Source organism: Barbus barbus, assembly GCF_936440315.1.
Source record: "Barbus barbus genome assembly, chromosome: 6".
In the NCBI taxonomy this organism is placed as follows: domain Eukaryota; kingdom Metazoa; phylum Chordata; class Actinopteri; order Cypriniformes; family Cyprinidae; genus Barbus; species Barbus barbus.
The window spans coordinates 37,444,234-37,459,853 of NC_136734.1; the positions used below are offsets into that span (position 1 = coordinate 37,444,234).

Here is a 15,620-nt window from a genome sequence, read left to right on the forward strand (position 1 = left end):
TTTAATTTGTCGCAGTGCATTGATATCGTTTCATTGTTGACGCGATATTACACTGAACTATTTTAAACGTTTTAATTTGAGGTTTGGGACAGCAGGGAGCTGGGATTTTGTAACTATTTGTGATACAGCTTTTGATGTACATATATATATAAACAACTTTTTAATTTTTTTATTGCATAAACAAGAACAGATTTAAAAAAAATGGTCAAAGTATATTTGCTAATGATTTTTAAAATTTGTCTTAAATTATTTTGGTGTTTTTAGTTGTTGTGATATTTGGAGATACATATGTATCCAAAAAACATTTTATTATGGCATCTAAAAAGTGCCTGATGTCTGAATCGTATCAGACACAAAGTTAGTTAAATATAGAACCACCCAACACTCACAAATTAGTGTATAGTTACAATCACAGGAAGTGAGAAAATTTACAGGATATTGGACAGATGGAGTTACTTCCCATCTACTGTAATAAAAAGCGCGTTCATGTATTTTTTGCTCCAAACAGCCAATAAGCGCGTGGCCTGAAGCCTCGTGCACGAGTCTGGGTTGCGACCGGAAGTGATCTAATTCCCGTTTCAAGAGGCCCGAAAGAATCGGGGAATTTCTATGGTAAATAACGACATTTGTCTGATGTTTCATCTAATTTGTATGCTTCTATCGGTGTATATTTTAATTGTTAATTATTGTGGCGTGTAATTAGCTTTTTTACTTGTAAGTTCGTGTTTATTTCCTTAAAGAAATTGAGAGAACAAGATGGTGTGCTAGTTTAGCGCATTAGCTCCTCTGGTTGTCCTTTTCTTATTTAACTAACGTTAAATTAAATGATTTTTTTTCGTATTCAGTTACGAATCATGTAATGTTATATATGGGTTTAAGAAAAAAACCATCACAGCAGGTTTTGACATGAGGTCATTAAACCAGTCTCATTGTGTTGTGAACGCATTGAAGGAGAGACGAGTTAATATCACGATTTAATGTTTTACAATCTATTAGTTTGTTAATTTGGTACATTTAATAGAATTTAAGAGACTTGTGGGAGTGTGAGAAGTGATATGCACCGCCCTGCTAAAACTTTTCAATATGTGCATAACTTTTTTTTTTTTTTTTTGATATTCAGAACAAATTTTATTTGTAATTTGAAGAAATGTACCCTCACTGTGTTCATACACATTTCATAACACTCAAAATTATAGGGTAGTATGTGTGTATATTTGCAATGTAGATGCATACACTATTAATCCCCTGAGAGAAATGAGAAAATAGCGCTTTACTGTTATTCTGCTACATGTGTGGACATAAATTTGACTATACATATACTATAAATAGTTGTCTAAAGACGCATAAATACTGTACATTAAATTTTGGAAGAAGCAGCACATAGTGCAAGATGATTTGTAGTGCAATGCACGAGTAAACATACGTTATCATATTTGTAGCAGGGAGTGTTTATAAAAAGTGTCTAATGTACAAGCAGAGAAAAGAGCGTGGTTCTATATGTATGTATTATATGAGAATCCTGCATTTTCATACTTTTCTTTCCTGATTTTCAGGAAGAGATGTCAGGAGAAAGTGTGGTGAGCTCGGCTGTGCCGGCAGCTACAACACGGACCACCTCCTTCAAGGGGTCCAGTCCTAGTTCCAAATATGTGAAGCTGAATGTTGGAGGAGCACTGTACTACACCACCATGCAGACCCTGACCAAGCAGGACACCATGCTGAAGGCCATGTTCAGTGGCCGTATGGAGGTCCTTACTGATAGTGAAGGTAGATGTACTGTAATAGCTACTGCAGAAGAGTTAATTTAATATTATGAACCATATCGATGCAAATGTGTGCTTCTGCGGTGTTCAAGACACACTTTTCATCTCTGATCTTTCTCCAGGCTGGATTCTGATTGACAGGTGCGGGAAGCACTTTGGGACCATCCTGAACTACCTGAGAGACGGAGTCGTCCCGTTACCTGAGAGCCGGAGGGAGACGGAGGAGTTACTGGCAGAAGCAAAGTATTACCTGGTGCAGGGCCTGGTGGATGAGTGTCAGGCGGCATTACAGGTACAGTATCAGCTACAACACATTTAAATAGTTTGTGCAAAACTGAAAATTCTCTCATTTATTTCTTGTTTCAACCCATTTTTGTTCATCTTCAAAATGCAAATGAAATAGTTTTTATGAAACCTGAGAGATTTATGTTGCTCCATTTATTAGATGTGTAGCAAAGCATCAATCAAATGACGATTCAATGCATCAACGCAATGTGTAAAAATCGAAATATAGATAAACAGAATCAAAATACAGACTTTATCTATCAGACTTTTATAAAAAAATATATACTTGTCATAGAGCAGTCAAGTTATATCAATATTTTTGATGATAAATCTGTTTTTCTATAATTTTGTACATCATTTTGTTGTGTATGTCCTAATGGGGATACTACATGTGCACATTTGAGATTTTTTGACTGTCGTCAAAGCATGTCTCATTGCACAAGCCAATGATCTATGATCCCATGTGCAACTATTTTTTATTATATTATTAAAAAAACGAAAGTCTATTTTTATTGCTGTGGATGTCCCAACTACAGGATTTGCAATTTTCAGAGAGTTCAGTTAAATGTTCGTGTTTTCATTTGTGAGTTAATGAAAATATAAATGGTTGTGTGCCTAAATATTATAGCGTAATATCAGAAGACTTGGATATACTTGGAATATTTCAGAAGAGACATCACATTTTTGGTGTAAATGACCAAGAGAAATTTCTCAAGTTTAATTAAAAAAAATCTTAATTTGTGTTCTTAAGGAGAACGAAAGTCTTATGAGTTTGGAAAAACATGAGGGGGAGTAAATGATGACAGAATTTCCATTTTTGGCTATCATTTTAAGTAAGCATATATGTTACAATATTAAATAATTTTTTTATTTAGACTTACATTCTACATTTCTGGTTTACAAATGTTTTCAGAACAAAGATGCGTATGAACCATTCTGTAAAGTTCCACTGGTGACATCATCGAAGGAGGAACAGAGGCTCATCGCTACTGCTAATAAGGTACAAATGCTTTATCATGTCAGTCTTAAAGGAATACTATTCGCTTTCACCGAGAACAGACCCTTGATTTGTCTTTCTGTGTATTTGCAGCCTACAGTCAAACTGCTGTACAACAGGAGCAACAATAAATATTCATATACAACGTAAAGAGTTTAATTTCTTATAAGGTTTGGGTTGTTGAGAATCTTACAGTTGAGCTTTTACCTGATTGGATTGCTCTTTCTCTTTGTAGCAACTCTGATGATAACATGTTGAAGAACATTGAGCTGTTTGACAAGCTGTCTCTGAGGTTCAATGGCCGAGTGCTTTTCATCAAGGACGTGATTGGTGATGAGATTTGTTGCTGGTCCTTTTACGGCCAGGGCAGGAAGATTGCAGAGGTGTGCTGCACATCAATAGTCTACGCCACTGAGAAGAAGCAGACAAAGGTAAAGGGTGATCTGTCCGTCACATGATTAAAATCAAACTTCTTATACAGTCTAGCATTTTCTGTTTTCAAAACAAAATCTCTTCATTTCTGGGTTAAAAAGTTTGAATTCACAGGAAGTCTTGAAGTCACAGCATTAAATGTTGCATGCATAGCAAAAAATATATATATATTGATGTTTTCCAATACAAATATCTAAACATCCTTGGATTTATACTTGAAGCAAGCAGTTGGCAACTCTGGTTTTCTGACAAATTAAGTGACTTTGATTAAATCAAGACATCTTATATCATCTCGATTCTCAAGTAAATTATCTTGATTTACGAAACTTACAACATTGGCACTGTAAATGATAACTGAGGAAGAGCACGTTTGTGTGCAAATTAAAATAAAAAGTATGAATATTTGTTGGAAGTTGTATATTCAAACTTTGATGTATTGAAGCCTGCATATTGCTGTATTGTTCTGTTAAATTTATTCTTTAGATATTCTTTACTTTGTTTTAGTCTCTCATTTACCTAACTATCTAAAAGATAAATTTGTCCTAAATGCTTCTGATAAGTATATATGACTCACTTTTTTTATACCCTCCATCACAGGTTGAGTTCCCAGAGGCTCGCATCTATGAAGAGACCCTCAACATCTTGCTCTATGAGTCTCAAGATGGCCGCGGACCTGACAATGCACTGCTGGAGGCCACAGGGGGCGCCGCAGGGCGTTCCCACCACATCGACGAGGACGAAGAGAGGGAGCGTATTGAAAGAGTGCGGAGGATCCACATCAAGCGCCCTGATGACCGCACTCACCACCACCAGTGACCCTGCAGTTTCTCCTCTTTTCAGTGCCTTAACAACTACCAGCGCTTCGGTTACGTCCCTGTTTGCAAACAGACACGTCAGTTAAGTTTATCCCGAGTCTACTTCCTTAGAGAGACAAAGGGATTCTCACAGAATCGCTAGTAATGATAATGTTACGTGAATGTGGCATATAGGGCAGTGCAGCATTGACCTCAAAGGTAAATTGTGCATTTTTGAGGACCTCACTAAAAAGATGCTATGATGGTGTAAATGTGAGCAGAAGTGCACAACAGATGGTTAGTTTTACTGCATTCGTAACATTCCCTGAACATGTTGCCCTGTTTGTTAATCATAAAGCAAATTCCAATGAATATATCAAGTCGATCAGCTAAACTGTCATTTACTTAGGTTTGCAGCAAATGGATATTTTCCAAATTTAGTTGTCTGCCGTAGTATTTTTATATTTGACATTATTTACCATATTTGTTCTGTTCGAGTGAAGACTGTAGGGTTCCTGGTGCCTTATATATTAATCCTGTTCTTTTTTTTGTTTGTGTGATAGACGTTGGATTTTTGTGGCTTTTGAGTTTAGTTTATCCCTCTTTTCTTGTTTTTGTCGCTTTGAACTTAAGTGTTAGAGCCAGAATTTCACAGTGCTGATAGTGTGTCTTACTGAGATACCGTTCTTGAAAATGTCGGTGTGGTTTGACAGTCAAGTGATCAGTGAATTCAGTGAAGGAGGATATTATTATTGCCTTATTAGAAGAATTCAGTCCTTAACTCACATTTTTACACTCATTAGAGAAGCGTGTCATACAAATTCTTATTATGTGTGTGCAAAAACATTTATGCACTCTGTCATTTGAGGATTGTGTGTATGTGCTGGATTTTATGACAGGTCTGTATGAGTTTGGCCAATAGAGGGCAGTGTAGTGTTATGGTGTTTTCACTCATGTACATGAGGCACTTTTTAAAAGCAGTAATTGTCAAGTTTTCTAGCCCCCTTTAGCTACAATCAGTAAAATGATTATTCTATTAAATACCTTTCTGCTGCGCTGTATTAAATTCCATCAAGTTAATTATGCCTCTGGATTTTGCAAGTGATCTCATTCAAGCAAAGAAACTGAGATGTAGTCAGAAGCGTTCGGATGTATATCTGTAATTGGGAAATGGACACCAAGTATGAGTGTGTAATCAGAGACCAGACCACATTAAAGAAGCTCCAGGACGTACGCGAGTATGGGCTCTCCTCTGCTGCAGCATCACAGATGGTTTGCGATTATTAGTTTTATTAAAGGTGTATTTAAAAAAAAAAAAAAAACCTATGAAATCTGTAATACTGTAGAGGTTTGCACATGAATAAAAATGTTTTACATACAAATTATTTATACACACGTTATCACAAATAAAGATTTCTACAAATTTTGTAGATCAAACTGCGCATTTGCTTTGTATTTTATTTCTGTGGTTTGTATGCATTGGTATAAAACAATGTTATAAATATGGCTCAACAACAACGCATGAACATGACCAAATAAAACATTCAGTTTACAAGAAATGTCAAGAACAGCAGCATTTATCAAAACAACAAAATATATTTTTTAATAAATGTTCTATTTGTACACAGTGCTGCTTTGAATCTCCATATATTGAGTTAGTGTGTGTGTGTGTGTGTGTGTGTCACAGTTTGGGGGATGGATATTCCCCCAAAGATTCTAATTCTATTCTGTATGATTGACAATTGGACTTCATACATTAGAAAGATTCTGATTTACCTTGATACGTTCATGTCGTATAATCTGAAGGACCCTCATATCGATGTCTTGTTCCTCTAATAAATTCAAGAAAGTACATAAGGCATACAAAAGGATCTGTGCAAGACTAATTGTTTATGTAAACTACTGACTGATTCTAGCATCCATCCAAGGAACAGCAATGCTCGAAGGGTAGCTGTCCTTCTTTCCCTTAAAGATGGCACTAGTTACTATTTTTATTGCAGCTGTGAAAACACATTTTCATCATTATTAGCCAAAATTAGCTGAAACTCTATTTTAAAGACTCAAAAGCCTGTGACAACAGTGATAATGACCTGTGCTTTTTTCTGTGGTGTAATTCCCCGCACATACTTCCTCACCATCATTCGTGTGTTCAGCTGTCGCAGAATCTCTACAATCACAAAAGCGCCAAAGATATCCCAGTTTAAAATAACACTACACATGAACGTTTGAATACAGTTTCCTCAAAAAGTGTTCAGACAATTGAAGATTAGGTCAAATGGCAATAATTGTGATGCAACTTTTAATGAAATGCAATTCATAGTTTTAAGTGTGGCTGAAGTGATTAACGGAATAGTTCACCCAAAAATGAAAATTCTGTCATTAATTACTCACCCTCATGTCCTTCCAGACCTTCGTTCATCTTCGTTCTAGTTTTCTATCGTTTTCTTTGCACACAAAAAGTATTCTCATTGATTCATAAAATGGTTGAACCACTGATGTCACATGGACTATTTTAACAATGTCCTTACGACCTTTCTGGGCCTTTAACGTGTCAGTTGTGTTGCTGTCTATTCAGGAACAGCAAGCTCTCGGATTTCATCAAAAATATCTTAATTTGTGTTCCGAAGATGAACGAAGGTCTTTACGGGTTTGGAACGACATGAGGGAGAGTAATTAATGACAGAGTTTTCATTTTTGGGTGAACTAACCCTTTAACGAATCTGTTTAGCTATGCATTGAGCATTGTTTCTGCAGATGTCATATTCCACTTTTCTTATGTTTTTGTGTATGCCTCTTCATTTTAATATAGATCTTATGATTCATTTAATCATTTAATCAATGTATCTGTTTCGTGATTTTAATAACAGAGAATTTCTGAAAACCTCTGTCATGACTGGAGGAGGTGTCAGCCATGTGGTCTTGTCCAGGACAGTCTTTGGTAAGTTGTCTTTCAGTCTATTTAGGTAGCTCTGTCTAACGAAGGCCAGGTATTCGGAGTTGTCAGTAGTTTTTGCCTCTCGACGTGTGATGTAACCCTTAATAAACCTGCAAGCATAAAAATAATTTCATTATGGGAATGCCATCTCATCCCTTAAAGGTGTAGTTCATCCTCAATCATAAATGATGACAGAATTTTCATTTTGGGGTGAACTATCCCCTTAAGTGAAAGGGCATACACCTGGTCAATAAAATGTTTTTAATTTTTGTTTTTTTAACTAATATTACTGTTTAATGATTTTGACAGCCCAGGCTCTGTGATCTCTCTCTTTGCGTGCCTGCACTCCTCTCCAGCATGTCTCAATTTTTGTAGCTAAATGTTGGCAAAAAAAAAGGCTGAATCATATGTATGCTATATTAAATATACTTTATGTTGCAATGAAGTGTCATAATATTCTGTAATATACTATAAATATCAGTTAAACTATTAAATCAATAAATACTGTTACTTACCAGCTTCTTTCTGTTTGGCTCTGTAACCTTTGTATTTGGCCTGTAATCTTGTAGCTGTAAAAGCAACATTAACAAATGCTTATAATAAAAAAAAATAATAATACAAAAAAAAGTTTCTTTTGAATTCTCTGTTGCTTACCCAGTTCATGTTTGCAGATTTCAAAAGGCATCTTCTGTGGCAAAAAGTGTCCTGGCATATCGTATGGATATCATTGTCCTTTGAATATGAAGGGAAGTTCAGGTTTGTGTGATGAGAAAACAGATCCTAATTTTTCAGTATTAAATTGTGAAGGTACTGTAAAAGCCTGAAAGAGCTCACCTGCCCATTTTATACTCATCAGGCTATAGTAGCCTAGAAGTTTTTCCACCCCCTCTGCAGGTACACCTCTCCAGTGGGGCCAAGTGGCAGGACAAAGAGCTTTGTACCTTAGGAATGTTGCATTATATGAGCATTTTAAGTCTATTAAGTGTAAAAGTCAAACAGCTTTCATATTTGAGTATGTGATGGTATTAAATGGCTACTGTACCTTTGTAGAAAAACCTCATATCTACGTCGATAAGCAAATCCAGCTCGTCTGACCCTCCATTAACCCCAGATATTTCCCCTGGTGCCTGATCAGAATTTCATCGAACTTGCCTGTGAGAGGACAAACAGAGTAAAAGAATCTATCATTCTACATTACCCGAAATAACAAATTCAATGTACACACGAGTTCTTAGCATTCACATACAGTTTCTCACCTGACTGTTTATTGTCATTGGACTTGAGGCAGCGCACATCCCATGCTTCCTTAGCGGTCAGAATCTCCGTCAGCCGCAGAAGACTGTTCTTAAACCGAGTAGCCACCTACAGATTTCACAATTCAGATTGAAGGAGATTATGTCCATTACTTAGATATGATGTGAGTTTATTTATTTTATTTTATATTTTTAAAAATTTGTATTTTTGATTCAAAATAGTAGGCTACAGTACTCAATTTATAGAAATGCTATGATTTATAAATACTGTGTGTATTTAAAGTATGGAAATAATTCCTTCATCACATACAAAATTAGCAGAATCCAATCTGTGACTGAGTTTCCCATTTCTTTATTTTAGGGCTTTCAAAACGATTAATCACATTAATCACAAAAGTTTGTGTTTACATAATATATGTGTGTATTAATATGTATATATAAATACTTGTATATTTAAGAAGAATGTCATATCTATTTATATATAATATAAATCATGTATGAATAGGACATATGGGTACCAACAATACAATGTGTGCAACTTCCATTTCATCTTTAAAAAAATGTACCATCCTTACTAGCTTTTGAAAACAATTTAGTGTACATTAATTGAGTATATTTCAGTATTTTTGGCACAGCAAGTGGACTCACTGTCTCAGGTCTTCTCCTGCTGTCTCCCTCAGTGGCTGGAAAGCACTCCTGTATTATAGGGTTCTTTGACAGACGCACCACCTATTGGTTACACACAAACAAATGCACATATAAGGAAACACACGTGCGTGCACAACACATTTACGGCCATTAATCTTGTAGGGCCTAAAATAAGAGAATGCAAATAATATGCTTAAATTGCACATCTGTTAAAATAATAAATTGTGTTTGTATATTAATTTTCTGTACTGATAATAAATATAATAAGTACACTAAATTTGTACTTAATTTCATTCTTCTCATGAATTTAGCAAGTTTTATGGATGTATGTTTTCCTACAACCTTGACATTGCTAGTGCTACGGTCTACCTGCTAAGTACAATAACACTCACTCAGTGATTCAGGAACTTAATTTGTATTTGACCTGGATAAAGAGTGAGTAACACAACATCACAATCTCTGTCTCTCTCACACTGCTGTGCACTTTCATCAGGCGTCAGTCAATGAAAGGCTTAAGAGAGACAATGTGGCCAAACCAGGGGGTGAATGCTTCAGTTTCAAATACGACAAAGTCTGGCTGATTCTTCCTCGTCAGAGGCTTGTAGTGAAGAACCAAGCTGCTGATAGTTTCTAGCACTACTGAATTAATTAAAGCAGAAGAACTCTTGTTTAGTGCCACATACAATATTGAGGTGTCGATAAAACACAAACTCACGTTACAAAATGGGGATGATTTCCCATTTTTTCTTCAAGCTTTTCAAGAAAAGTGAGATCCGTGGCATCACCCGGCCTCATACACTCCTCATCCTGAAATACCCAAATTTCTCTTATGCAAATGCTCCAGTTAGATGCTCCAGCAAATGCTCCAACAAGCAATCTTTTATTTCAAAAAGTATCGAAGTAAATGATATCTATCTTCAGTATGTTACCCTTCAGTGTGTAAAGACAGTGTACTTATTATTCCATACCAACACAGAGATGATTCCTCTGTGCTTCTCTTCCACCAGATCACAGATGATTATATTGTTGAAGAACTGCACCGGCTCCCACTAAAACAGTGACAGAGAATGACCCTTATTCTCTTATTCAAGCTCAGTATATCATTCTATAATAATGTTTGGATGATGAATGATCGATTTGTTTTAGCTCACCTCAATTTCTTCTGCCTCATATTCCTCCTGTTCAGACTTCAGAGTCAACTGAATGAAGAGCCGCTGTAGCTTCTCATTGCAGTAGTTAATGCAAAACTGCTCAAAACTAAGCAAAACATTCATAAGATCATGCACACAAATGATCTATATATCTACACAATATTGCCAAAAGTATTGGGACACCCCTTCTAATGAACAAGTTTGACTACTTTAGTAATTTCCATGAGTACAAATATTAATGTGTAAGCATATAAAGACATTTTAGGGAATTTTGTGTTTCTAATTTTTTGTTTCCGACAGTTTGGAAAAGACCCTTTTCTATTCTAACATGACAGTGCCTCTGTGTATAAGACACGGTTCAAAAAGACATGATTGATTCAGTCAGTGTGGAAGAACTTGACTGGTCTGCAGAAAGCCAAGTCCTGATCCCAGCTGAACAGTCCAATGACTTGTATATACATTATATGGGCAAAAGTACTGGGACACCCCCTTCTTTAGAACAGAAAAAGGTACCAAAACTGTGGCCAAAGATGGAAATATAATTCATGTATTTACAAAATTGTATTTCCATCTCTGTTGCAGCATGACTGTACCCATGTGACTAAAATAACTGTACCCTTATGTACTAGTCATTGGTGTTTGGTGATGAGTTTTTGGCTCAAGGTCTGCATTTAAAGTCACACCAGAGGAGTTCAGCTGGGATCAGGAGTTGGCTTTCTGCAGACCAGTCAAGTTCTTCCACACTGACTGAATCAATCATTTCTTTTTTAACCTTGCCTTATACACAGGTTAGAATATCCTTGTCAGGTTAGAATAGAAATAATATCATTATATGCTTAAACATTAAGATTTATACTCGTGGAAATTGCTAAAGTAGTCAAACCTGTTCATTAGAAGGGGGTGTCCCAATACTTTTGGCAATATTGTCCATCTATCTATTGATCTGTCTGTCTGTCTTTCATCTATCTGTCTGTCCCATTTATTTCCAAACACATACCTGTTAACAGAGAATACCTCCAATCCATAGATGTCTAACAATCCAATGACTGTCTTCCTCTCAGAATCCTAAGAGAAAAAAAGGCAAGTCATTTTGGATTCCATGATAGTTCCTTTAAATCTGTCTAGTAGAATTTAGTAAAAAGCAACAATATTTCCATCTCTTTAAAATGGAACAAACCACATCCAGTGACTTTCAAATGAATTATACCAGGAGATTTGCAATGTAACCAAACATTGGCCTCAAATCATAATTATTTGAACTTTTTTTCCTGTTGTCCTCTTACTTTATTCTCCAGAGATTCATTGATCCTGTTGACTAGCCATGTGAAGGCACGGCTTTCACCAAGCATCTCTGGCATAGATAGCATGCTCAACAGTAAATGGACTCAGAACCTGGAGGCCAGAAAGACAGCTGTCACCTGCTTCAAGAATCATTTTGGATAAAAAGACAGTACATCATCACATTACAAAATTATTTTACCTCCTCTGATTTGGCTTCAATCTTCCTGAATGTCAGAGCTTCTTGAAGGGCCTGTACATGGATCCCTAACAGCTAAAAATAAACACAAAGGAGCGATGTTACTCAGATATCACTTAAGAGTATGTCATTGTAAACTAGTATTGAACATAAATAAATAAATTGACCTTGGATACCCAACGCAGTGCCGCATTAGAGTTTAGAATAGCATAACCTTTGGGGTCTCCATCAAAGTGCACGTTCCCCAGATGGAGCACACTAGCTATAATCCCAAAGAGGTGCTGAGATATTAAAGATAAAATGTATCTGTTTATGATCAAAGTACTTGCAGATCAGAACATTTATACACAAAAATTGTGCTTCTCCTTACCTCAATGTCACTAGCATCGAAGTCAATAATGTGTTTTTAACAGTTTTCCAGTCATTCTTGGCATTAAAGGAGCTCACATTCAAACATTCTCCCTATTAAGACAAAAAAAACAAAAAACGCTGGAGAGTCTGATTCTGCATAGATTTCACTTCTTATTTTGGGATGTCGCTTTATATGTATTGGCAACAATTGGGATTTTTAAACAATGAAATATTGTTATCGTGTTAATTGGGTGGTGTCACAATATACTGTATATTTAAATAATGAATAGTATACATAGACATATAGCCCAGAGCCATTATGGAGTATATATACTTATATATATACACACTGTATTTTTATACTATATAAATATCACAAGATTTCTATATATATCATTATCGTGATTTTTGTGGCCACGACAATCGTGTAGTGAAAAATCTGATATCGTCACAGCCTTTTTTTTTTGCACATCAGATTTAAAATTGGAAATCATACCTGCACTAAATAACTATATTGTTTAGTGTCCTTCTCCAAGCCCAGGTGCCTCAGTAGGTCTTCCTCTCCTCCCTCCACCAGCTGGTAGAAAATATGAACGTTTCTCTCACCATGGTTTTGGTGAACCACTCTAGACTTTTCCAGCAGATAGCTGAGGATGTGGCCACCAACAGCATCTCCCTACGCATTAAAAGGAGCGTGAATCTTTTTTAAACATGCAATATTATTTAATGGGATGAAAGTAGTAAGGTATTTGTCGATACCTGACAATCAAACTGGATGTCCATATAGTTCCCAAAACGGCTGGAGTTGTCATTTTTCATTGTTTTTGCATTTCCAAAGGCCTAAAATCACATGCAATGAATGTAAAGCATATATAGTGAATGGTCAGACACATTCTGAGAATATTATTGTTGGACTGATCTCTAGTACAGGGTTGGGATGAGCATGCGGTCTCTCACAGTGTCCAGTAAGGTGGAACTAGGGCAGCTGACTGCATAGTACTGCAAGATCTTCTTGGAGGCCTCAGTTTTACCCGCTCCACTTTCCCCAGATATCAGAATAAAGTTGTTGTTGGCTTCTGATAGCATGGTGTGGTAGACATTATCTGCTAATGCATATCTGAGAAGGACAAAAAATGTGATTTTTTTTTTTCTTTCAATTTTATTTACAAATATCTAAGTTACTGGTTTGGCAATGAAGGTAAGTTAAATACTTACATATGAGGTGGCAGCTCAAAGAAGTTCACCCCTCCATTTGTTTCCTGGTGTAGATGTCCAATTCTTTGTATGGGTTTACAGATATCAGTAGAGTACCTATGTAAGTCTGAGAGTATAGAGATGCTGAGATGTCATGAATTTAATCACAATGTAAAAAGCAAAGTAACCTTTGTTTTTGATGTCTGACTCATATATCAAATCCTCTGTGAAACGTTTCTTCAGATTGTCCAGGAAGACTGTCTCACTGTTGTGGGCATCAAGAAGCACAAAGTCCTGGATGCCAACTCGGTCTCTGGCAATCAGGGCACCCTCCAACTCCAACTGACCCAGTTCAACCTTTCCTTTCTCCCAATCAGACAAGCACAACACTGACCATGACCCAATGCAATTTGTTTACACTGACCAAGTCTATAGGATTGTGTCATTCTGCAGCCATAGAGTTCAGAAGCTTAGCTTTTAAAGCAGCAAAATAGGCCTGAATATCAATTTCTGTCAAATAATCAGTGACTCGTTTCAAAAGAAATATTGGCTATTGGATGAAGAAATATCAGGGTTAATAGATGCTGCATTTCTTCAGCAATAAAAACCAGCAGTAAAACTGAGCCATCTAGTGACTCTTCAACTTTTCATTAATAGATTTTCTTTCATTAATAGATTTGTTGAGACTGAAAATCGGGGTCTAAGGTCTCTGATTGAGTCACAATCACCCAACCGCATAATCCCCTGCTGATGTTTAACTAAGTACTTTATAATGCTGCTCTCTATTGTAGAGGCTTTTGTAATGAGATATCACCTGCAATGAGTAGACCTATGACTGACAGCTTTGCTTTCGCTAAGAAACCTGTTTAAATAGCATGTTGTGATTTAATTTATTCCACCGACCATATCAGATAGCATTCAGTACACCTTAAATACAGGCGGCCATATCTTCCAACTTGGCACTAGCAGATACTTTCGAAAACCAAGAGTGCTTGTTTTCACTCCACTGAAATATTTCCTGAGATATAGGTTTAATCAAAGCCAACATCAATAGTAAAGCGGGTTTAATCAATGCCAATATCTAGCAGTGTGTGAATAAATGTCAATTTATTCTCGATATTGTAAAAAAAAAAAAAGTCTATAATGTTAATACATAGAAGTCTTTGGTTTCTTAAGCAGCTCAGGAAAGGGTTTAGCCAAAAATTAGGCAACTGAACTATTATCTGCAAAAACCACAATCCTCAACCAAATGATCAAACTTTGTTCAAGTTACTTCCTTAGTTCAGTGTCTGTCATTGTGTAATAATAAAGAGAACAGAGAAGTGCATTTCTCAATATGTGAAACTTTCGAGGCATGCATTAATCCATTCCTTAAAATTGTGTATTTTTACATGCTAGATATTTTTAGGATTGCCAGTGGTCTTTACTTTTCTTCAGAATTTGTCATCTTCACATTTTTTTTTTTAGAACACAGGATATTTGACTTTCATATAGCGAATTATAAGAAGAAACAGAAAAGGAAAAAAAAAAAAAAACTAAGTCTAATCTAACGACTAGAAGCCCCCAAAATCTCCTCCGCCCCCCCTTTCACCCCCATAAACCTCATTAGCTCTGAAAGAGGCCAGTTTTTTTGTCCTGTAAATTCCAAAGACGATGGACAATGAAGAAGCTTTTAAAATGCAGTCTACATTCCATTACACATATTCTCTCTGCATATCCTTTCAAAATTTATTCATTAGAAAACATTTAATGTCACACCGAATTTCACACTGGGCAGTCCCAGGACAATAGATGAGATTTGGCCTATTTGGGCTGGTGCGGCCTGGTTGGATGTAGAGGGGGAGAGGGCAAAGGAGCAGAAGAGGGAGAGAGAAAGAGGGAGATATGAAGGAGGGACAGAGGAAGGGAGGGAAGGAGGGAGGGGTTGCTTATATTTGTCTGATCTGAGAGCTTCTGAAATGAGGCCTTATTGAGACAACAGGACAGACTAAATTGTGCTGTAACGGTCTGTGTCCCGCTGCTCGCTGAGACACTCATTTAGCATGCCCTTGGGGCACACAATGGAGGCTTGTTCTTAACAGCACAGTTATATGAACACCGTAATCAAGGGTACTGTGTTCAGGAGGGGGACGTGTTTCTTGGATGGGAGATTTTCGTCCACCTGTCCGCCAATAAAATTTTCATCCCACCACATGCAAGTCGTGAATCACCACCCACCGCCTCACATCAACTTCATACTTCCCACTATTTCATGTCCTCGCCGCCAACCCCAAAACAAGCCCCTCCCCCTCTCGCCCTGCTTTAAGCCAAAGGGGCAGGTGAACAATATCATTGAAGATC

At 36.6% G+C, this 15,620-nt stretch overlaps 1 protein-coding gene and 1 pseudogene across 2 annotated transcripts; one reads left to right on the forward strand and one right to left on the reverse strand.

Annotated features, from left to right (window-relative positions):
• The first annotated feature begins 536 nt into the window (after positions 1-536).
• Positions 537-5,714, forward strand: LOC306871055 (BTB/POZ domain-containing adapter for CUL3-mediated RhoA degradation protein 3-like). Its single transcript, XM_079418736.1, has 7 exons — positions 537-612; positions 1,554-1,767; positions 1,886-2,055; positions 2,962-3,048; positions 3,139-3,191; positions 3,281-3,476; positions 4,075-5,714. The coding sequence occupies exons 1-7, from the start codon at positions 610-612 to the stop codon at positions 4,291-4,293; spliced, it is 942 nt and encodes a 313-aa protein (XP_079274862.1). The 5' UTR covers positions 537-609; the 3' UTR covers positions 4,294-5,714.
• On the reverse strand, positions 4,381-13,726 carry LOC306870786 (unconventional myosin-Ih-like; annotated as a pseudogene). The gene is made up of 25 exons: positions 13,491-13,726; positions 13,302-13,407; positions 13,006-13,203; positions 12,846-12,926; positions 12,583-12,762; positions 12,106-12,197; positions 11,903-12,016; positions 11,739-11,810; positions 11,542-11,650; positions 11,256-11,323; positions 10,259-10,364; positions 10,076-10,156; positions 9,828-9,914; positions 9,108-9,188; positions 8,463-8,568; positions 8,249-8,358; positions 8,041-8,147; positions 7,861-7,938; positions 7,722-7,775; positions 7,497-7,581; positions 7,154-7,316; positions 6,362-6,436; positions 6,179-6,271; positions 6,048-6,103; positions 4,381-4,398 (listed from the first exon to the last, which is right to left on the reverse strand). The product of its transcript is annotated as an unconventional myosin-Ih-like (transcript).
• Between the last annotated feature and the right edge of the window lie 1,894 nt (positions 13,727-15,620).